We start from the raw sequence: 25,074 nt of genomic DNA, 5'->3' as shown, positions 1-25,074 counted from the left end.
TCACTGCTATGGTCATACACCTGACAGAGCCCTTCCAAGCAAAATCTTTCCAGCATGTTGAATCCATTATTTTCATCAAATTTGTTGGCTATCAATGCCGCAAATAGAGTATTGTACAGGCACCTTAATGCTAGGTACACACCATACAATTTTCTGGTAGATTTACCTCTCAGATCGATTTTTTCCAACATGTTCGCTCTGAATTCCAATCAATTTTCCGATCAATTTTTTTTATCGATTTTCATAGAACCGAATGAAAATAGATTTGAAAAACGATAGAAAAAACGATTACTAATCGATCAGAAAATGGATCGACATACAGATTGGAACATATTGGAAATAATCCATCTGGGAGGTAAATCTAACAGAAAATTGTATGGTGTGTACCTAGCATTAGTTTGACCTCTCATGAATAGATATAGGATTTCTCTTACTTGTGAATCAACACATCTAAGGAGCATGACTGTACCCACAGCATGCTGTTATAGAGCTCAAAATCACTAGGGAATCCGTGCTATCTGCATTCAAAAAGATTAATCCAGACAACAATAACAGGTGACAAATGCTTTCTGATTTATAAATGTGTAGTTGAAGTACCTCAGCCAAATTGCTATTAAAGCAATTTGTCAGGTGCGGTGAAACCTCATGGTATTATCTTTCATGACTTTCAGTAATGAGGTTGCCTTCAAAATGGATGAAAAGTAAGATGATCCATGTTTTAGCTGCAGGGCTTAGCCACGCATACGAACACATCTATAAAACATCACTAAAATTGTGGTACCTTTCTGTTATGCTCTTGGCTGACTGGAGAAAGCGAGCGTGGTCTACTTCCTTCAATGACTGTTCTGCCTGAGATATGAGAGATGTAGAGCGCTCTATGCACTGCTTGCAGTTTGCAATTTGTTGAGCCAACTTCCTCAGCCTAACCACCTGCAAAGAAAAACAAGAAAAAGCATGAATACTTTTAAAGTAATTGCATTAGCACTCTCAATCCACTGAGTTTCATTCACTCAAAAAAGTAAAATGTAATTATATTACAGATTATTGACCACCTAAAGCAACATGAATTTGAATAAATACACTACTTAGGCATTGCTATGCATTGACTTATAGGAAGCCTGCACTGAAAATAAACTAAACTGAACAGTATTATTAATTGTATTTGTAGTGCTAATGGTATATAGAACATTCATGTAATTTCAAAGTTTTAAAAGTTCAAAAACTAGTTCTAAACAGCAGCCATGATCTGCTTCATTCAGCTGTGAAATGAAATGCATTTTCACACTTTACAGCAGTATCTTGTTATCAGCAATATTCGTGTTTTGGCGGTTTACGTTTCAAGAGAGCCCTTGTTAACTTCAACTGCTGTCTGACTACTTTATTTGCATAGATAAAATCCTTTTTATGTTGGACTACAATTTTTACTGTTTAAATGGAAACATGTGGATTGGGGAGGAAATTCAGATTTATAGATGTACAATACGGTGTGGCGGATTGGGGTAGGGGGTTATGTAGGGCTAATGCCCCTTTCTAAATGCAGAGGAAGTTGAAAAAAAACCCAAAACAGATAAAAGGTACGTTTACTTCTCTAGGAGTACAGGAAGTGCCTGACTTACGAACGCCCCCAACTTACGAACGACCCCCCCAAGTTGGGTGGCATGACCCAAGTTTCCGCCAAGGCATTTCCTGCATGATAAACTGCTTTTTTAAGGTGGCTATTTCCTAAATCAGAAATGCGTTGAAATGAATCAGATTACTCATGTCAAACATTGAGTAATTTGAAGAGATCTTCGTAAATAATCCATGTGTTTTATGGGAATTTGTTTTAAATAGCAGTATACATTCTTATACAGTAATACCATCCTGCTAATGTGTCAACATAAGTATGAGATTTGATTGACAAAAAAAAAGAAGAAAGCAGTTAAATTATGTTGATGTTGACAAGCAACATACTGTATTTCCGACTGTTTTCTTTATAATGCTAGAAATTAAATAACAGTAAATCTCCCACTAGCTACTAAGGGAATCCTCCCAATAGTTCCCGGTAATGTTAATAAGGCCATAAATAGTAAATAGTGATACTGAAAATATAGATCTATAAAATATACTGTAATTAAAGTGTACCCGAGCTAGAGCTCAGATACACAAAAACAACATACTTGCCTAAAGAGAGGGAAGCCTCAGGATCCTACTGATGCTTCCTCTCTAATGCCCCCCGTCGCTGAGCGTGCTCCCCAGAAGATTAGCCATAAAGCATTGTCGCTAATCAGATCTGGGCCACACATCTGCAACGGAAGGGAAGCTGCACAGCCCTGATTTGGAGGGGACCTCACTCTGTAACAAGGGGCTGCCGACTAGAGAGGGTAGCCTCAATAAGATCCTGAGGCTTCTCTCTCTGCAGGGTAAGAGTTTGTTTTGAACCCGAGCTCCGGCTCAGGTATACTTTAAAGCAGTGTTACGGTAATAAGACAGATCAAGGAATAAACTGAATGCAAGCGAATGAATCGAATAAACAAATACTGTATATACTCGCACATAAACCGAGGTACCCAAGAAAAAGTGATTGATTCATGTATAAGCCCCATCCCCAATACATCACCCTCCACAGTAGCCAGATGTGCCCCCAGTACAAGTCAGCCCGCCTCCCCATAGCCAGATATGCCCCAAGGATCATACAGCTGTGTCTCAAGAAGCCACTAGATGGCGTCAGATATGAAACACATCGATTGCCACACAGGAAGAACCCCCAATCATTGCACCACTGACACATTACTTGCATGTTCTGGTCCACAAGCCAGGAGACACAGGTAGTCTTGAGCAGCGCACTCTGTACACCATACTGCGGGGAATGGGGGGGTACGGACACAGCAGGGCGCCAGCTGGTAAGAGCAGGATCACTAGTGCATGATCCTTAAGGTGGCCACTAACGATACAATCTTTTTTATCCAATTTTACCAAATCTGTTGAACTGTATAAGGGTAAACTGAGTGACTATATTCAATGGATAATCTAGGCGGTTACCTTATTTTACATAGACATTGTAAGGTTTGATGAAAAAGATTGTATAGTTGGTGGTCAGCTTTACTCTCCTCTGCCGGTAGCAAAGCCTGCTCCACCATCCGTTCTTCTGCACTAACTCGCATATAAGCCGAGGCGGTAACATTTCAGCACATTTTTTATGTTGAAAAATTAGGCTTATACGCAAGTATATATAGTAGTATTAACTGGACACCTTATGACATTCTGAAAAACATTTCACCACTGTTACAAGCAACTTCTTTGGTGTCTGGTTATTTATTCTGTTGTCCCCATTAAATTGAAGAAGATGCTTTTCATAGAGACATACCTTCTCAGTGTTCTCCCCAGGCTCTTTTAGCCGGGTGCTCCACCCGGCTAGATTTGGTGACCACCTGGCTGTCATCGGCTCACCTCCTATGCTGTAAGCAGAGTTGCCCTGCATTTTCATCTCAACCCACCCGGCTACTTTTTCATGCCACCCGGCTACTATTTCATGCCACCCGTCTGGAAAAAAATTCTGGGGAGAACACTGCTTCTTTTTGAACACAAAGGTGTCCAGTTGAAGTAACATTCTTTTTAGTTTTGTTTAATAAATAAATTTAGTAACATTTTCGTCTTTGTAAATTTATGAAAACCAAATACGGTACCAAAGTACTGACAGAAGTTACAGTAACTACATTGATTTAATCTGGTAAAATAAAGGATTTGTTTGACTCCCGTATTTGTGAGCAGTCTCATAAGTTAAAAGTATGAGAGTTGCTAAATTGTTGGCCAAAATGCTTTTAGATGTTTATTCTTACTGTGCAAGTAAGCAAGTTAAAGGACAACTGAAGTGAGAGGTATGTGGAAGCTGCCATATTGATTTTCTTTAATGCAATATCAGTTGCCTGGATATCCTGCTAATCCTCTGCCAGATCAGGTGTTTGACATTATTGTCAAAGCTGAGAAGATTAACTGCATGCTTGTTTCTAGTATTAGGGCCCATTAACACTGGGGCCATAACCGCTAATCGCAGACAATCGCTAGCACTTTTTAAAGCGCTAGCGCAATATTAAGTATATGGCAGTGATCTCACTGCCACGAATGTGGAGACTTGCAATGATTGCAAAACACGCTACATGCAGCATTTTTCGTGATTGCGATTACAATGCTATAAAAAAACGCTAATCGCGATCACTCAAAAATCGTGAACGTGTAGTGATTTTTACGTGTTAATCACATAAAAATAGCTGGCGCTAAGCGATAGTGGTTTGCGCTTGTCAGCATGAATGGGCTGTTATTCAGTCAGTACTGCAGCCAAATAGACCAGCAGGGCTGTCAGGCAACTGGTATTGTTTAAGTCTGGTTTCACAGTGGGATGTTAAAGTCCCACGTTACAGCAGCCAGTAACGCAGCCTAACTCACAGAGGTGTAAAATCAATTGTGCTGTTCACAGTGCCCACGTTGCGTTACATAGTAACGCAGCACGTTTAAACAAAGTGCTGCATGCTGTGCGTTATACTGGGCTAAGCAGCGTTAGACTGCTTGCACATGCTCAGTATTGGTGGAGGAGGAAGTCTACCCTCCTCCTCTGCGGCCAGCCACATGGCTAATTAATATTCACTGCACTGCAGAGACTCGTGGTAGGACTGTAGTGTTGTCCGGATCATGAATGAATGAATCGTTCATTTGATCCGGATCTTTTTTGTGAGTCGAATCATCCGGATCATTTCAATGAAAGATTCGGTTCACAGTGGATGTTTGTCCGGAAAAAACAGGAACATACAGAATGTACAGTGCAGGGAAAGTCCTGTCCTGCTAGTCATTTCACCCTGTCTGCTTCCCTAGTAAAATGATTCAAATGATTTGGTTCAAAGATCCGGATCTTTTCAATGATCCGATTCAAATGATCCGAATCCTTCAAAAGATCCGGACTTCCTATCACTAACCTGGAGCGGCTGCTTTGAGAGCTGCATAACACAGCTCAATCTGACGTCCAACTTCAACACCACCATGCGTTGCGTTAGGGGCACGTTATGCGACCATAACGTCCCCTAAAATGCAACATCTTGGTGGGAAAGTAGCCTAAAAGGACATAAATATGGCAGCCTCTATATACCTCTCACTACAACTGTCCTTAAATTATTTAGCTGAAAACAGTGAATAAACAGGAAATACAAATAACAAGCAAAATCAAACACACAGTGCAAAGTAGTACATGAATTAAAAAGGGAATCTGGTTAAAAAGGTCTTTACAGTATAGTTCTAGGTCATTTATGTAAAACAAAGTACAAAAATAAGGAAAGCTGTAACAAATAAGCCTTGACAAACATTTAAAAGCCCCATTAATTCTGTGATTTACAAATTACACACATTAAACTCTTAGTATACCACTGAGTATTATGTAATCTGTTTAGACAATATGAGCTTAACTAGTCACTTGAGAAGTCGTGCACAAAATGGCCTCTCAGCATGGCACGCTGAGCTGCGTGGGAGTTCATGGCTAGGTGTCATTTTGGCAGCGAGGCCTTTTCAGACATTAGCACTCTAAATGTTATTAATAATACTTTGGAAACAGATTTCTCTAACAGAAATAATAAGTGGCTTACAGTCTCATACACCTCTCACAAACCAGAGGGACATTAAGCAACTGAATAACAGCAATTATAATTTCTTTGTTAAGCAGAAAGATTTGTCTGTGTCCTGCCAATCTCGCCAAAAACGTGAGCCAAAACAAGCACAGCTGGCCTATTACCCTCTGCAAGTCACGTCATTTCCTGACTGTCTGACACGATAACCAAAAGTTTGATAAGTAAAATCGCCACAAGCAAATGTGAGAATGCATTACTTGTTAAGCCATCTGTTGTTCAACTTTATTTATATATGAAACACTCTTAATTCTCTTTTTCTGATGTTTTTGGCATGTTGCGCATTTAGTTTAAAATCATACTACATACCGGTGATGGAAATCCATTATGGACCGATTTATAAAATGAATGGAAAATATTTATGTTACTTCTCATAGCTAACGACACATTAGGGTTCCTTTTTTAGCCAGAGCTCCTCAAACAACTTAAATGTTGCATCCCCATATGCTAATTCCATATTTCCCAGACATTAATTCTCAATGTATCATCATTTCTATTGCCAAAACCACGACCAGTGGACTCCTAATGGAAGTGAAAAAGAATGCAACCATGCAAAGGTCATGGAATAGCAATTTGTTATTCAGTCACAAAAGACTCTTCACCGCTGAAGGAAAGAGGGTCACTAAAGTGAACATGTCACGAAACAGAACATGAATTAAGAACACATTTTTTACATTCATTTACTGAAACCTATTAGCCAAAATATCCCCATTTAAATTAAATACAAAAGGGTATTAAGTTTCCTAACATGGACCTCTGGCCACAATGGAATATGAAGTCTCTCAAATTTAGATCCAAGTGCTTCCAAATCAGAAGATAATTGCAGGCAACTGTAGATAACTCAAGGACCAAGTATGAAACATTAATATAGACTTTCAGAGTTATTCTGTCCAATCCATAATCCCTGTTCTGTGTATAGTGCTGACATCATCAGGAAGATAGCAGTTCCCATGTAGACAAAAACAATTAACTATGGAAAATGAGTTACTGTAGAGGCATGCTGTCGCTGTTACTTCAAGATGCTGATAATGTCACGTTTATTTAAAATAAATCTTAAACATTTGCATAACGATTATCTGGGGAGGCACTTATTTTTTTTTTTTTTCCAAAGAGATCTTTATTTTGCAAAATTGAAAAAAAGGTATAACAGTACACGCATATACATCTTTAGTTTCATCATCACAAGGAAATTGGCAACAGAACATAGTTCCTCTCGCAATATTAAGCAGCAAACTTATCATAAACATCATCTCTGGTATAAAGCTTCCAACATCAACTACAATCGTTTACTTAAAACATAGCTAGAAACAGCTGCCTATAAAAGCATACAATGAGTTAGTATATAACACCAACATGTGAGGTTGCAAGCTAGGTATTACAGAAGGTACATCTCCACAGTGCCATCAAAGATGCACATGCTACAGTTTAATTTGCTCAGTAGATTTGGTATTGAGGGTGATGTTGCCTCTATATCTATTCCATCTACAGACTCTTTATAAAAGCGCCTGGAGGGACAGGTATTCCTCTGTGGTCTTGAAATCTACCCACTGTGCCCAGGTGATGGCAAATTTATGGATTCTATCCAATTTAGTTGCTCTGAGTTCTTCCATATAATATATGAAGTCCACTTTCGCTAGCCATTCCTTCATGGATGGTATTCTATCCGATTTCCACCACCTGGGGACAAGGGTTTTAGCTGCGTTGAGAAGGTGGATCAGGAGGGAGTTTCTATACGTCTTAAGAGACATGTCATTATGGTGAAGGAGTAGGGCCAATTTATTGAATGGTACATGAAAAGAAGAGATTTTCCTTGCCCACTCATGCACCAATTTCCAAAATCTCATAATTTTGGGACAGTCCCACCATATATGCTCGTATGTAGCCTGTAATGAGTCACATCGCCAGCATTTTGTGGAGTAATCTGGGATTATTTTGTTCAAAGCCACTGGCGTTTTATGCCATCTGGTGAGAATCTTGTAATTGGCTTCTTGAACTGAAGAATTGACTGAGCATTTATGGGTGAGTATAAAAATGTTTTCCCAATCCACCTCTCCCACCTCATCTCCCTCCCCTTTTTCCCCTTTTTCCCATTTGTCAGTGAATGGCAAGGGCGTTTCCTGGTTTAGGTTTTCTAGAGCCTTATACATTAGAGATACTGCATGAGGTACTTCATTTCCTACCTGGCATATTTCTTCAAAACCTGACAAAGGTCTACAGAATTGCTGTTTATTGGCGCTATTGCTGATGTATGAGTGGATCTGACGTAAGGGCCATGGAGGGATCGTAAAATTCTGATGTCTGTCACTGATCTTCCCCTTGACCACAAAGTGACATACTTTGTATTCCGCGTTAATTTCCTGTGTTTTAAGAAATGGGCCTAGAATTCCAGGTCCAAAGTCTAAATTGTAGGTTAGACTGGTCAGTGGGCTCTTTATGGATGATAGTTTGAGCTTTCTGCAGGCCATCTGGAAGGTTGTTATCATACTATTAATAAGCGTAAATTCACATACAATCTTTTTGGCTGCAGGATTGGGAATCCATGGAATGCATCTGACAGGTTGGCCTAAGATTTGTTCATCAAGATCCACCCAAAATTTCGCCCCTTTGTGGCACGACCAATCAATGATCCTTGTAAGGATGCAAGCCATATGGTATCTCTCAAAATTTGGTAGGGGAGGCACTTATTTTAAAGCCTTAGGAGACTCAGGCACATCCTCATTTCCATGAAAACAGAGTACTGTCCTGTGGGAGGCTATTTGCATGCCTGAACCACTGGTGTCCACAAAAGCTATCTGCCATTTCCAATTAGGGGAATCTAAATAATTGGGGGTTAAGGTTTATAACTGTAAAGCCCTAGAGTGCACATGAACCATGCAGGGCAGCTCATCTGTCTTCTGGTTTTCCTGAGAACCGATTATGGAGAAGGTTTTGGAGGAGGGCTTCCATGTCATCACAGTGGCCAGGCATCCTTGTAATCAAGTTTGAGCAGAAAGAAGAGGCTTATGCCAAATACATTCTTCCTTCACTGGCTATTGTAGAGAGCATTGGCCTTTACTTCCAAAAACAGCCTCCTTTTCTGCCTAGTGGTATTGGTTATGATATGGTTTACTATGGCAGGGGGGGGAAGGTGTGATCTAGGGTTGAGTTCAGAAGGGTTAGGGTGCGATGCACCACCTACACAATGTTCACAGTTCTGCAGGTGCACTGTGGTGTAAATGCATGCAACATCGCAAAATGAGCATGTTCTCAGGTTGTAGGTGGGTGGTGTAGGGGAGGATTTGGTGGTTGGGTTGCCAAGGTTTACATTTTGTAGAGAATTCAGGAGCGTCGAAGGAAAAATAAAAAAAAAAATCTGTGGATAGGAGTTCCCTTAAATTGTAACTTTTTGCAGACAAACAGACCAATATATTCTGTTGTTTGCTATGTAATGTAAATCTAAGTATACCTATCTGTGGTTTTCACCTGAAATTATAGTTGCAGTGATAAAGCATGTGCTCATGGGAAAATCTTGTTCCACAAACACACTTTGCACAAAGGTGCTTCAGGAGTTTTTATTTTACCATCCTAAGAAATGAAACCTGGTGGAAATCATTAAAAGTTGAACTTGACAAATATGAGTTTTTAGTGTAATACCCAAATATCTAACTAATTACAGCATGTAGAATATAATGTTGATATAAATAATAATTTAGAAAATTAAAAGCTAGGTTTTATTTACATAATTCAATTTAAAGTAAAAATTAGATGTAAAATGATTGCCAAATATGCTGGCAGTATAGGATTTGTGGGTGGCTACAGAGATTAGAACAGATGTAACTTATGCCAGATTCCCTGAACTTGCCTTCACAGCAGGACTGGCCTTGCCCTCCAGCTGACTTTACTCCGTTGCTGTGACACAAGCGGAAAACAAATATTATCACAATGTGGCTGAGTGAGGAGAGGTAGACTTGCTTTCCCTCAGAATTTCAACCACTTACACATTTGCTTACTTTATGACTGGTAAAAAAGGGAAATCAATCACCAGGACTTAACCGATTAAACATGTCACTCGTATAAATATGCTGCATTTATTCATTCCCACCCTGGTTTTTGGGCCTACAAACTCCAGCACTGCCAAGCCTGACATAGCTTTCACATGAACAGATGATCCATCTGGCAGACTAAAACAAATCTTACAGTGCCTCATAAGTTAAATATTTCATTGGTTTGCAAGCTCAGTTCCAAACTACCATATTTTGCAAGACCGCATAACTGTCCTGGGTTAGCTACTGATGAATCCATGAACAGCTCATAATGCGGTGTGCCTGAATGAAAGAACCATATAAACAGGGGCTAAAAAGGACAAAGCACAGATGGGGATATCCGTGTGTCAGAAAAGACTTACTGTAAAGTGATGACTATTATGCTTCCTTCACATTGCTAAAAATAAAATAAAACATCCATTTATTATGCAGGTTTGGAATTCTAAGACCAAATAGGTGAAGTTCTCACACAGCGCGAAAATATGGAACCTTTTTCTTGCCATATTTTTTCTAATAAAACCATATGAGGAGAAGAAAGGAAAGGTAATAATTCTGCAGATCAAGATACACATGTATCTTATACATATCTAAACTGTTTCTGAGATGCACTGGAGTCATTTGAAATTTAGCTTTATTAGTGGGGAACCCAAATGCCACACAGGAGCCTTCTTTTTAATAAAACAGCAGCAGTATAGGTAGGTAGGTAGATAAAGCTGTATAACATGCAACTTTACACTTTATTTTCTTTTAAGGTTCACTTTGGGATCATTTTTAAGTGGAACTAAAGTTTCCACTGCTCTGTATTTTGCAATTTAAAGGCAGCCATACACTGGTCGACTGCCACCAGATCGACCAACGGATAGATCCTTCTCTGATCGAATCTGATCAGAGAGGGATCTATTGGCTGCCCATACACTGCAAACAGATTTTGAATCGATTTCAGCATGAAATCGATTCACAACCTGTGGAACTGCTGCCTGCCGCCTGTGATCAAATCTGCTGTCTATCGGCGGGAAATCGCATTAGTGTATGGGCACCTTAACTGTTGTGGCTGAAGCTAGGCTTATCTCAGTTTGGTATGTCTGCCAGGCAGACTGGATCTTTAAGATCCCCGCCAACTCCCGTGCAAAGAACCACACACAGAGGTGTAATCGTCTAGGTGGTCAAATAGCTGCAATGGGGGTGACAGCGTTGGAACGAGAGGATTGGGAGAAGACTCAATAGGAGCATTCCCTTTCCAGAAGTATCTGACTTTTTTTCACTTCAGTTTTACTTTGAGGGACATACATTTCAATATTCACCAGTGATGCATCATGGGATTTAGATTTTGATTTAAAAAAATACCAGCTTCTTGTCTGCTCTGCATTCTGTGAGATGCTAGGCTCTGCCTACATGCAGTGAGAAGATTCACTGTAGTGACATTACTGACCAATGTGAGGGAAAAGGCAAAGTCACCAATGATTACTACTGTGGATAGAAACGTTTGGTAAAATGGTAATGCTGTACCAACAAGCCTGCTGGCTATATACACGTTTGACTTGATGTCTATTAACTAAAGTATCATTTCTCTCAGCTATGTTAACCTGGTAATTTGTTGATATAGTCCCGACTAAGGGTTGCAGCCTGCAGGTTCACTTGCAGCCCTCCAGGCCTTTCTACTGCATTCATTTTGAAAAGCAAGGCTGCAGAGAGTACCAAATCATTTTTTTCTTATTTATGTGTTCTACCTACAGAAACTAAGCCATAGTGACCAAAGCCATGAGCATAGATGTAAAAATGGCAACGGGAAACTTGGGTGCAGGGTGAAGAAGAAAAATGGCTTACCCTAATCCTGCAAAAGTCCTGGCGGCGTTAATTACTATTCCCCCTCAAGGTCGCCATGGACACGGGGGAAAGACGTAATTCGCCTGCCACCTAGTGCTGGCGGCCGAATTACGCTGTTTTTAAAATTATTTGGGCTGAGTCCTTCTCTGGTGCCTAAATTACCTTCTAAACGCCGCTATAGCCTTAATTCACATTTTGACCTATGGCGCCACATGGTGCGCTCAAATTTGCAGGTGCTTATTTGTTCTGCTTCGAAGCCACGAGCCCTCTCTGCACCACTAGGCTTCACACTGGTGCAACAGATCCTATGCAGTCACATGTGTTATGGCTGCACAGATGATCACTAAACTGACTGAGGGCCTTTTCACACCGAAAGCTGACAAGTGGTGGGAGATCTGAGTATGGCCACAGCTGCACTCAGACTCGACATATCACAGTTCTCTGCCGTCCAGTAACATCAACGCGTGGTGTTACAACTGACAGGAGGCTGAAATGCTCGGCAAATGCGCAGTTCAGACATCAATCTAAAAGGGGCCTAAAAAAGTCACCCTCTGCACCAGTGGAGTACCCAGTATATGGCCAGGGACAATACTGGTTTACCCAAAAACAGAGGGACCCTCCAGGGATCCCTGCAGCCTGGTTTTCCAAAACGAAAACCGCACTGAATTTTGTAAGGCTACACAGCATACAGCCTTTAGTTGGCAAATTTGATATAGGGCAGTGATGGCTATCCTTGGCACTCCAGCTGTGTTGGAACTACAAATCCCATGAGGCATTGCAATACTCTAAGTATAACTCGGGAAGGCAGAGGCCTGATGGGATTTGTGGCAAATACAAAAGATGGTGGTGGGTTGGCACTGCAGTGTGGATACAGTTAAGCTGTAGAACGTGCACTGGTGGAATGATAAGCCCCTCCTCTTGTAAGCCCTGTGTCAGCGTGCTCCAGCTGAGAGGCGCAGCAGATTTGTTCATTCGGGCTGTCCCTGAAGCCCAAATGAACAAATCTGCTGCGCCTCTTTGTGGCCACCAGATGGAGCTTTCCTTCCATCGAGGCCATTTTTATGCCTTATTGCCGCATTATGCTTAATACAAGCTGTATCCATGTACCAATGTGGCATGCGTACTTTCGTGCCGGTAGGCGTACTTACGTACGCGTGCGGCCAGACGTGTATATGTCATGACGTACGCGTACATTTTGCGGAAGCCAGGGCGGCGCTAATACTTGACGTGACGTCACACGCTGGCTTTCTGCCGCTATTTAACCAAAAGCCATTTTGCTCTGGGAACTCAGCCTCCGTAGAAGCGCAGTTTGTATGCGAAACGGCTGTCAGGCATCCTATACCCGACACCCACCGGCATCTACAGCACCTCCTCACTCACTCTGGTATGTGCTAATCATTTTTTCACACAATTTTGTACAAAGAAATTTTTAACCCTTTGATATTGACGTTTTGCTATAATAAATGAAGCCACTACAGCAGTGTCAGCTTTTTTTTCATTTTTGCCTTTTCTACAAATCTGCATGATGGGATTTGTAGTTTGTCACAGCTGGAGTGCCAAGGTTAGCCATCACTGATATAGGTTATGTTTACATTCAGTTTTTATTTATTTATTTATTTTTTAAAGAGAAAGCAATTTTCCCATTTTCCCCAATAGGGTCTGAATGTACTTTGACAGAAATCTACATACCTAATAACAAGTGAAAGGAAATCCCGCTGCACCAGTGTTTTATGGTGAAAGTAGAAAAATCTTTATTTCATAATCCAGCATCCCAGCATACAGATAATAGATTTTATCTGTATGCTGGGATGCTGGATTATGGAATAAAGATTTTTCTACTTTCACCATAAAACACTGGTGCAGCGGGATTTCCTTTCACTTGTCATTGATGCTGGTCAAGATTCCCTGCTCCCTTTGTTGGGTGAGTGTGTGTGTAGCAGCCTTTTCTCTACTAATTTCTCTACATATCTAATACTTTAGGAGTTATAGTGTTAACACATGATAGTTAAAAAAAACACAAACAACAAAATAATAACAAACTGGTAAAATCACAAAAATAAATGGATACAGTGCACTATTTAGTTGGAGGTGGCATCTCAAATAGTTCCACTTACAGCGCACATTGCGGCTAAAAGCAATTTACCATAGGACATGCTTCCCTCTCCTGATAGCAAAATATCATGCTAATTGGATTTCGAACTAAAGAAATTTTGAAAATAGCAGTATGGTAGTTTAAAAATTAAAGGATACAGGGATTGCCAGAAACTTTTCCACAAGCTGCTTTATTTTTTTCTTTAATTCTGTAATTGAAATTTCATATCAAATGGCTACATTTTCAGCAGAACCATTTTAAAATTAAGAGAATTTAGATACAGACAAGACAGAGAACATTTATATTGTGCTTTTCTCCTGGCAGACTCAAAGCACCAAAGCTGCAGCCATTAGAGCACGCTCTACAGGCAGTAGCAGTATTAGGGAGTCTTGCCCATAGTCTCCTCACTGGATAGGTGCTGGCTTAGTGAACAGAAGAGCTGAGTCTCCTGTGTCAGAGGCAGAGCCCTTAACCAGTACACCATACAGCCACTACAGCTCCTATGGTGAATACCATGTGATAAGGTGAGGTGTAGGCTTTTCTATCAGGGACCCAAGAATGTGAAGCTCAGAGCTGGCCATTGATGCAATTTTATCTAGATATTTGTGGAGTAGTTGTGGACATCTAGTTGTGCCTATACTGAACTTGAAAATGGAATATGTTGTATTCATATCAGGAGGCACACCAATATTTTGTTTTCGATTCTGTTGCTTTTGACAGTGTGCATTAAAAAAGTTTAATAAAAATAAGTTTAGTGATGGTCATATCTAGAACTCCTGGAGAAAACATGTGATAAGTTTTGTCAGATGGTAGATATGCAAGTCTCTGATTTGCTAGTCATAATCATGTGCTAAAGCAGGATGTGATCACAGCAAATCAGAGCTTTGTAAATCTAATCAAGCAAATCACATGCTTCTCCATGCGTTCTCCCAGACATGACCCTCACTAAATATGTTGTACCTCGACTTTCTGCTGAACTTGCATGGGTGGAACTGGAGATATAGATAAACTATCATTCATAATAGGCTTCAGAGCATTTACAACCTTCAAGACATCTGGAATACAGATAGAACACTAGCCAAAGTAACAGGTGATCAAGGTGCAGATCCCATGTGCTACAAGAGGGATGTAATGACATGCCCTTGTGTTATAGTGGGATTGTCACCATAAAAATCAAATTTCAACAGCAACTTGTCTGAGTGTATTAACCGCTTCACAACTGAGGGGTTTTACCCCTTCAGCATCCGAGCAATTTTCACCTTTCAGCACTCCTTACATTCAGTCGCCTATAACTATCATTACTTATCGAAATGAAATGAACTATATCTTGTTTTTTCACCACCAATTAGGCTTTCTTTAGGTGGGACATTATGCCAAGAATTATTTTATTCTAAATGTGTTTTAATAGGAAAATAGGAAAACATTTGGGGAAAAAAAATTATTTTTCAGTTTTCAGCCATTATAGTTTTTAAATAATGCATGCTACTGTAATTAAAATCCATGTAACTTATTTGCCCATTTGTCCCGGTTATTACACCGTTTAAATTATGTCCCTATCACAATGTTTGGCGCCAATATTTTATTTGCAAATAAAGGTGCATTTTTTTCAGATTTGCGTCCATCCCTAATTACAAGCCCATAATTTATAAAGTAACAGTATTATACCCTCTTGATATAAATATTTAAAGATTTCAGTGTAAAAGTATGTATTTGTATATGAAAAAATGTTTTGGATGTAGTTTTACTATTTGTACACAGTAATGTTATGTGCATGCATCCTGTAAGCGTCGGAAGTACGCTTACGGGACGTTCAATGAGGCTGGGAAACTTTTTTTCACAATGATCGCGCTGCTTCTCATAGAAGCAGCCGATCATTGCTGGGGGGCAGAGATCAACGAACGGGAATGGTTTTCCCCATTCATTGATCTCCGGACGAGTGGGTGGCGGCGTGCACACCAGGAGAGCGCGCACGTGCGAGCGGGAGCACAGACAGCGGCGGGGGTGCGTATATCTACGCTCCGGGCGGGGAACTGAAGTCCAAAGGAGCGTAGATATATTGTACCTGGGCGGTCGAAGTGGTTAAGTGATAAAGGATGCTAATCCTACATTCAAAACTTTTTCTGCTGTTATGATTTGGAGTTATCACATACTTAAGGAGCACTGGCCCTTTAGTAGTCAGTGCCAAACAGTTGCACGCTGGGGGTTCTTTTTATCTGTAATATGTTCCTCCTCTTCCATTTATTTCCCTGCCTAGCTGCTTATCTGAAACACAATCCTCTGCTCACTTGTGTTTAAAAGCATGGCTGAGGTGACTCAGCAATTGGAGGAGAAAAGAAAAAAGTAAAGGGCAGAAATGACATCAAGATTTAGCCTAAACTGTGGGCAAAATACATGGTTCCTACCAGGAACAGAATTCTCTTCATTTACTATGGAACATTCACTGAAATCAAAACATGGACAGTACAATACATGTGTTATGTAAGTAGATCAAGTATTCATCTACTTATACATGTGTTTTTTTCCCTGGCATAGTATGGCTAATCCCATTGCATTAACAGTATATGGGCAGGAGGACAGAGAGGACGCTCAAAGAACGGACCAAAGAGCATGTACGCAATATTAACACAGGCTTTCTGCCTACTATAAAGAATTCCACAATTGCATACTAAGAGGATATAGTTTCCTGGGGGTACATCAAGTCTGGAAAGATTGGAGAGGAGGTGATTACATACAACAGATATCAAAAAAGAAACAACCTGGATTTATCAATTAGATGCTATGGCCCACACGCAAATATCTTTTTCTCCTGAGTTTTCTCCCAGGTGATATTTTCAAAATTGTCAATAAAAAATCTTTTAAACAACCAGTAAGCAAGAAAATGCTCAAGATAATTTTGGTAATACTTTTTCACCTACTTTTTGATAATTGCAAATTGCTGAAAAGTTACTTTAAATAGAAGATGAAAAAGTATTTCCCAGGAGAAAACTGGGGAGACAAAGTCAACTGCATATGGGCCTATGACCCCAAATGGATTAAATTGAGAGATGGAATTACGGTATATGCATTCCTGTGAAGCTAATTATTGCTAACAGCTGCTCATTTGTTGAAACAGAAAGTTTTTTTCCATAGCGATATATTATTTGCAATGCTTTCAATTATGATTGGCCATTCACTGACCAATTTTACTACGTCTATGTAATATGAGAGTCAACAGATATTGAATATTATAAACAGATCATGATAGTAAGCTCTTATATTAAATGTAGGTAATAAAATTAGCCAATCAAAATTGAATGCATGTACTAGGCCCAAGGCCAATTTGAGGGGAATCAAATGACTTATCGTTCTGCTTTTAAGTAATGATAGGAAATTAGTGTACCAAAGAAAATTCATGCAAAAATGGCAGAGGACATGCAAACACCATGCAGATATTATCCTAGGCAAGAATCAAGCAAGGTACTAAAGCACTGCAATAACTAACTACTCACTGTCCAACTCTCTACATTGCTGGCTGTAACTTACAATTACATTGCTGGCTATAACTTACAATTATGATATATTGAAGTCAAAATACATAATCAACTTATTTATTAAACCATGACTTTCTTTTGTTTTAAACATAAAAACTGAATCAAGCACATTATAAACTGTACGATTTCCAACATTCACCACCAGCACATTATTACAGCCATGTAAATAACCCTAACAATGTCTGATGTTTGTCCAATGAAAAAAAATATCGGTACATGGTAATTCATAGCAGTAAGCAATAAGGGATAATACCTCTCTGTTTCTGATAAAAACATGTAGCAGTTATGTTATTGCCCAGGTGAAGCTATCTGTGTTGAAGTGATGCCAATGGGCATCATTTGGAGAACAGCACCCACGATTTTACCAGTCGCAGACACATACTACAAGCTACGTATTCATCTTTCCACTTTGCTTATAAAATAAACTGTAAACAAGTTAAAACCTCTGAAGAGGTGGCCTCTGAGACATGAATCATGCACCAGGCAGTATACTCCATTTCATGACATATTTAGCAGCTATGGATGCACATTTATTGTATGCCATTATTTATAACATGCTGTTCATGTTTTACTGTTGAATAAAAAGTAAAGATTATGTTTTAATAGGGTTTGGAATAAGAAATATTGGCTTCAAAATATTGTACTGTATAGAATAGCCACTAAATAAAATCTTCAAAGAGTAGGGAGTGGTTAGGTTACTTCTTTTTTTGTACTACTACTAAAAATACTTGGACCTGTGTCAGTCATATATAGAAACTGTTCAACTTCGCCAAGAGTTGTATGGTAAACAGAGATATTAGGGATTTGATTCACAAATTTTTTTCTCAAATTGTATCCCCTTACTTGGTTTTTACCTTAACAATAATGCCTAATACACACCATGCAATTTTACCATCAGATCAACAGGTCAAATCAATATTTTTCAATCTAATTTGCAATTGTTTTTCTGATCGATTTTCAGATCACTTCTGTACAAAATCCATCTGAAAAGCGATCTGAAATCAGACCTGTCAGAAATTATCAAGTCGACCCATCTGTCTTAGGAAATTGCATGGTGTGTACTAGGCATAAGGTGAGTTTAACTTGCCTGAGCCTTCTACCGCCCCCTACCCCGCGTCTTGGCAAAACAATCCTCTGGTCCCTCGCTGTGGCTCAGTTTTGTTTTGTGAGTCAGCGGGCCACTGCGTCCTCGCTCCTACTCGCGTCGCCAGGAGCATCCTGAACAGGCACAGTACAAGGTTTTCTTGTACTGCGTTCCAGTGATATGAGCAAGGATCCCCTTTGTCAGGACTGCGCAGGCGCAGTGGCTGTTGACTTACAGCTTACAAAGAAACAGAGCCACAGCGGGGGACCAGAGGAGAGTGTCACGTACCTTTGTGGATGGAGACCGGTATGCTGAGGACAGCAACTCCTGCGACTTGCCAACTGAGGTCCCTGAGGTTGGAACAGGAGCCAACAGTAACCAAGGGGCAGGAGCGCTTGCAGAACCGTTGTAGAGTTCAGGTTGGTTAAGCAGCGCCCCCGCAGGCTGAGTCGGGTACTGCAATGACTCAGGAACCCAGTTAAATGGATGGCAGCTGGTGACTGGAGAGCTGAGCAGATTCTTGGACAGGCAGAGTTCAGCAACAGATCAGATTCTCGTTCAAGCAGGAGGTTGGCAACAGGACGGGTTCTCAGACGGGCAGAAGTCGTTAACAGAGCGGGCAGTCGTACAAGCAGGAGGTCGGCAACAGAGTGGGCAGTCAGACAAGCAAGGATCGGCATTCAGGAGACAAACAGGCAGACTCTAGGTCAGGTCACGGGAGTACACACTCACAAACTAGCTGCAATACTACAGCACTGGAGAGTGGCACTCTCCAGACTTAAATAGGCCGTTTGGCGCCAATGCGCCGCGCGTCACGCCGTGCGCATGCGCACGCACACACGCACGCGCGCGCACACGCTAACACAATCAGGCAGAGAATATGCATAAGGCAAGCCTCCTACGCGCGCGCGCGCACAGCGCTACGCCAGCAGCTTTCGCCACCAACGGTAACGCCGCGCAACGCGGCCCGCGGTGCGCAGAACGCCAGATCTCCACGCCGGCGAACTACACCAGGAGACCCGCCAGCATCCGTTTGTGCCAGCCGCCGGTCCTGGACAGGTAACTGACCGTGACAGAGAGTTTGCCAATGTCCCGGCCACAGGGCAGAAGCCCCAGGTAAGTGAAATTTTTTTTTCAGCCTTCAGTTTCACTTTAAAGTGAATGTTTACCGGTTAAAAAAAAGAAAAAGTCAGATACTCACCTAAGGAGGGGGAAGGGTCGGTCCTAATGAGCCTTCCCTCTCCTCTCCCGCGCAGGATCCCCCGTGGCAGTATTCGACCAGTTCGGTCAAATACTGCCACTTCCGCATGCCGAAGGGACCTTTTGGAAGCCTTCGGGAGCACTCGGGCTCCCGATGACGCGGCCGCTCCATACTACGCATGCGCGAGCGCCCTCTATGATGCGATTGCGCGTACGTAGTATGGAGCGGCCAGTCTTCGGAAGCCCGAGTGCTCCCGAAGACCTCCGAAGTTCCTGCGGCGGACGTGAACGGGGGAGCCAGCGCAGCACCGAGGGCACCGGGAGAGGAGAGGGAAGGCTCATTAGGACCGAGCCTTCCCTCTCCTTAGGTGAGTATCTGACTTTTTCTTTTTTTAACCGGTACCCATTGGCTTTAAAGGAAATCTTAAGTGTAAAAAAAAGTTTAAAAAAATCAAGTTTAACTTACCTGGTGCTTCTTGCAGCCCCCTGGAGTAATCCTGTCCCTGCAAAGCTGGCCGCCTATTATTATTATTGATTTATAAAGCGCCAACATATTCCGTGGCGCTGTACAAACTAAGTCTCCTCACCATGCTCCTGATGCTGGGAGCATACTGCACATTCTCACTATGCAAGAATCGCTACTACCCATGGACAGAACACTCCTGGGAGTGCAACCAGGGGTTGCACATGCGCAGTAGCCAGCCAGTTTTCCGGGGGTCGCTGCTGCTGGCCAGAGGGGCTCAGAAGGATGGTGTGGGAACAGGATAACTACAGGGGGCTGCAAGAAGCCCCAGGTAAGTTAAACTCATTTTTTACACTTAAATAACCCTTTAAGATAGATAGGGAATAAGTTAATATTGAAAAGGAGAGAAAGTATAAGATAAAAAGCTAAGGGGCCTGATGCACAAAGTAGCAGTAAAACTGGAGGATCAGCAGGAGGTAGCAGATACCTGTTGGCCATTTCACTCAAGGCCCTGGAAGAAGCACATGTTAGCAGGAAACAGCCATCGATCGGCATTGTGTGGCCTTCACCCAACACCACCTCCTGCTGATCCTCCATCACGGTATTAGCCTCTCATGCACATTTGAACTTCATGCAATTGATATGCTCAAACTATCTGCACTTTAGGATTGCAATAACAAATCTTTTAGCTGTGTTTGACATAAATCCTGGGCTAAGACAGTTAAATAGACATAAATCAGGTGTTAAGACAAGTAAGGTGGTAGATTCACAAAGAGAAATAAAACTGCTTTGCCCAAACTGCCTATGGCAATTTTGCCAGTGCTTGCAGAAGTAGGATAGCATGCGCTGTGCACATAGCATAACTCTTGTTATGTACACTATGGCCTCAATTCACTAAGCTTATCTCCTGTCTAATAAAGTTTCTAGAGTCATCATCATGGTGATAAGGCATGTAGTATTTAGGAAACATTTTACCTCAGGCAAACCTAAAGCTAAAGGGGCCCAAACACCTAACGATTTTCCCGCCGATATACAGCCGTTTCTATCACAGTGATTGAAACGGCTGTGAAATCGCCGCGCACACCGCTGACAGAACGATCGATTTCCGTCCGAAATCGACCGTTCCCGTCGATTCCCGCCGACCCATGCGTGCGGAAGGTTTTTCACGGTGGCCGGCGGGTCGTTAGTGCCTCGATAGCGGCGTTCGAATGCCCGACGACTGACGCAATGCAGCGGGTATACATTACCTGTTCCGGCCGGCGCGAGTCCCCGCTGTCTTCTTCTCCGCTCCAGACAGTTACCTGCAGCTACACAGCACTTCCTGTCCCTGCAGGAGGTTTAAACAGTAGAGCGCCCTCTACTGTTTAATCTTCCCCTGGACAGGAAGTTCAGTAGCTGCAGGTAACGGTCTGGAGCGGAGAAGAAGACAGTGGTGACAGCGGGGACTCGTGTGGCCGGAACAGGTAATGTATGCTGGGGGAGGGCGGCGGTAGCAGTGGCAGCGCCACAGATTGTGATCGGTTTCAGGCTGAAATTGATTCACAATCTGTTTGCAGTAAAGGTGGCCATACGATCCCTCTCTGATCAGATTCGATCAGAGAGGGATCTATCTGTTGGTCGAATCTGATGGCAAATCGACGAGTTTATGGCCACCTTAACTCTTCAATCCTTAAAATAACTTGTGAATTCTAAAGTTAAAGAGAAGCTGTAAATTAAAGGGGCAGTTTAGTGAAAATTATTATTTACCATCACATATCAGTTATTTAATATAGAGAGCATATGTTTCTCCATAGACCTTGTGTTAAAAAAAGTAGATATCACTTAATTCTGCTTTCAGAGCTAAGCTGCTTAATTAGCATACTATGCGTCGGACGGACTTCACTGATAGACACTCCAGCTGATTTATAAAGGCCCATACACACGTCGGACTTTTGCGAACGACGGGTCGTTTGAACATCCCGTCGTTCAGTCGTCCGCACGGCAAATCGGGCGTGTGTACAGACTGTCGTTCGGGTGATAAGACTGGTCTTGAGCGATCCGACGTGTGCATGGGCCTTAACTCTGACTCACACACTACAGAGAGCTGCTGTTCTCACATGTAACTAGCTAAGTAAATAGATAAAGCAGGCTGCTAATTAGTTACTTACTTACAATCCTGTTTGTTTATTTACTTAGCTAGTTACAGAGAACAGCAGGGCTCTCTGTAGTGTGAGAGTCAGCATTATAATCAGCTGGAGTGTCTGGTTTTAGTGAAGTCCATCGCAAAGTATGCTAATGAAGCAGCTCAGCCCTCTGGGAAAGCAGAATTAAAGGGGCCCATACACCTAACGATTTTCCCGCCGATATACGGCAGATTCGATCACAGTGATCGAATTGGCTGTGAAATCGCCGCGCACACCGCTGACAGAATGATCGATTTCCGTCCGAAATCGATCGTTCGTCAATTTCCGTCGATCCATCCGTGCGGAGGATTTTTCTCGATCGCCGACGGGTCGGGAGTGCGTCGATAGCGGCGTTCGAATGCCCAACGACCGACGCAATACAGCGGGTATACATTACCAGTTCCGGCCGGCGCGAGTCCCCTGGTCCCCGCTGTCTTCTACAGCTACACAGAACTTCCTGTCCCGGCAGGAAGTTTAAACAGTAGAGCGCCCTCTACTGTTTAAACTTCCCCTGGACAGGAAGTTCAAATCAAATCGAATCAAGGCAAATCGACCAGTGTATGGCCACCTTTAGTGATATCATCTACTTTTTTTAACACAAGGTCTATGGAGAAACATTTGCTCTCCATATTAAATAACGGATATGTGATTCACGGAAAATAATAATTTTCACTAAACTGCCCCTTTAACTGTGTGTGAAAATAACTACAGAGGAGGTAACTTAAAAAAAACCTGAATTGAAAATTAAAAGTCAAAATAAGCATACACAAGTCATACTTACCTTCCATGTAGTCTACTCCTCAGTGTCTTTCTCCTGTCCCGCGTCCTATTTGTTCACTGTGATCAAGGGAATTTTCCGTCCTCCATTTTGAAAATGGCCATTACCCATAACAGCTTTCTAGTCAGCACACAGTTAAACTGTAACATCGCCCACTTGAGCAATAGGGAAACATAGACATTACTTGGTACATCAGTTTTCCTCTCCACTATAACTGACAGCAACTGATATTTTATTGACAGCAACTTATATATTTCAGATCTGACAAAATATTGTCAGAACTGGAAGGGATTATTGTCAGAAGAAAATGGTGAGCTTCTGAGAGGAACTGATGGCAAGGTAACTATGTAATGTTCATTTGAAGTTACCTCATGTGTTTATTTTAAATATTTTTGTTCAGTACAGGTTCTCTTTAAGGAATGAAGAGATAAGATAACTCTCTCACTATGTCGTGGTAAGTTTTCTCTTGCCTTATTATCTCCAGCATGATCTTAGTGAATTGAGGCCTGTGTGCGTATTGATATTATAATGTGTGTTACATTAATAGCTTAACACACATTTTTGAAAGCAATGTGTGCAGTGTGTACGTAACATGGTTTGCACTACGTGCACAATGCACGCTATGCTACGTAACGTAAACACTAGGGAACTTACTGAGCAATATGTGTTAACAGATCCCTTTAACACTCCCGACTCTGCCTAAAAGGTGCGTTATTGCCATAAGTGTCACACTTGGTAAGAATCCTGTTCAATTCCTAGGCTACGGTGCTGTAACTCGCACTAGAATTTCAAAGCTTCTCTACGAAATGAGAGTTCGTCCGATTTTTATTCACATTATTACCGCTTCCGCTGGAGGATGACTTATTTGACACAATGTCATTAAGATGTTGTAAAGCAGAAAATATGTTGATATGCTGTAGTTGCAGTACATTAGATTGTGCTTCATTTGTTCTTTAGCAGGAGATTTCCTCTTTTTTTAATTTAAGGTTCTATTAAGAACAATCTTTACTTTTTCATTTCATGTGTCAATAAGGATTGTCAAAATGTCCTGAAAGCTCAAGTCAGTGAGCAGAAAACTTCCTTAAAATAGCAAAAGATTTTTTTCATTAAAGACCTCACAGTTTCACCTCTTGGAAGACTGCTCTTCAAACACTTAAACTTCAGTTATTGGCCGACAGTGCTTTTATTTGAAGTTAATTAGAGGTGCATGACAGCTTAGTGAACCATTAAAACCTGCATTGGCCTTTCTTCTTAGACTGCATCTTTCTCACAAAAGCACTACCAGACTTGACATTTAAAGTTAACTTTAGATGTTATAGAATACCACATACCAGGCAAGCTCAGCTAGACAAGCAAATGACTACAAAATAAAGTCTCTCCTTGCTGCAAAGAAAATATAAATAAAAGCATTGTGGTCTGAAAGTGAAAAATAGCTTGGTTGTCAGGGGTCTTGCAAACAGCTACTCAAAGATTTGATGTTATCGACATCTCACCTAAAAGATAGCAATCAGTTTTGTAAACAATCATATCAATAGACACTTTCTAACCTCAGCAAACCTTGTTTCCCCAAGTTAAGGTTGATCATTGATTTTGGTAGAATACACTGGCAAGATCAGAATGACCTCAGACTAATGATGCGTACACACCTTTAAAAATGTCGCCGGTCGGAGATCAGGACCTGATTCCTTTGGGCGACATTGCTGGGCTGCACACACACGTCCGCTGTGTAGCTGATGACGCGCTGTGTTGCTATGCGTGGAGGACAACGGAGGGACGATAAGCGGAACACGTGTGTCCTGATGCAGCAGGCGGGGGAGAGGTGCAAACAATGGGATCGGTGTTAGGGATGAGATGGGGGCTGCCGTACACACGCCTCATTATTGGCTGAGGCAGTCGTTATTGGCCACCTCAGCCGACTTAAGTCAGGTATGAGTACAGGCCTTTAGTTAGGAATCATTACAGTGACAGTTTAATGAACAAGCACTGTAGAGATACACTGCTTTATGGAGATGGGAGGAGTGACAATGGGACCAGTGCATAAGCGGTGACCTGTGGAACGTGGCAGAAAAGAAGACAATGTGTGTTTATTGGTCTTTTATTGATCTGCCAGAACATTGTGGACAGCTGTACACATGCTAGATTCATTTTGTACTGTCTTGGAGAAGGTTTATTTAGAGTGTTTATGAGACTCATAAACTGTGCAGCGTAGTCTGTCACCTTGTACACTTAGCTAAATATACAAGTTGATGAGTAGAGACAAGAAAAGGAGGAGTA

The 25,074-nt window shown here is 41.6% G+C and overlaps 1 protein-coding gene across 5 annotated transcripts in view; it reads right to left on the bottom strand.

Annotated features, from left to right (window-relative positions):
• The window catches only part of MID1 (midline 1), a 776,611-nt gene that overhangs the window by 91,145 nt on the left and 660,392 nt on the right, over positions 1-25,074 (bottom strand). For all 5 annotated transcript variants that reach the window (XM_068269892.1, XM_068269894.1, XM_068269889.1 and 2 more), the window contains exon 5: positions 782-930. In XM_068269892.1, the coding sequence (XP_068125993.1) occupies positions 782-930 (149 nt within the window). The remainder of the gene's footprint in view (positions 1-781; positions 931-25,074) is intronic.

The sequence above is a fragment of the Hyperolius riggenbachi genome, chromosome 2, assembly GCF_040937935.1.
Source record: "Hyperolius riggenbachi isolate aHypRig1 chromosome 2, aHypRig1.pri, whole genome shotgun sequence".
NCBI lineage: Eukaryota > Metazoa > Chordata > Amphibia > Anura > Hyperoliidae > Hyperolius > Hyperolius riggenbachi.
Note: the sequence above shows the minus strand (reverse complement) of the source record. Positions and strands in the feature narration are given on the sequence as shown.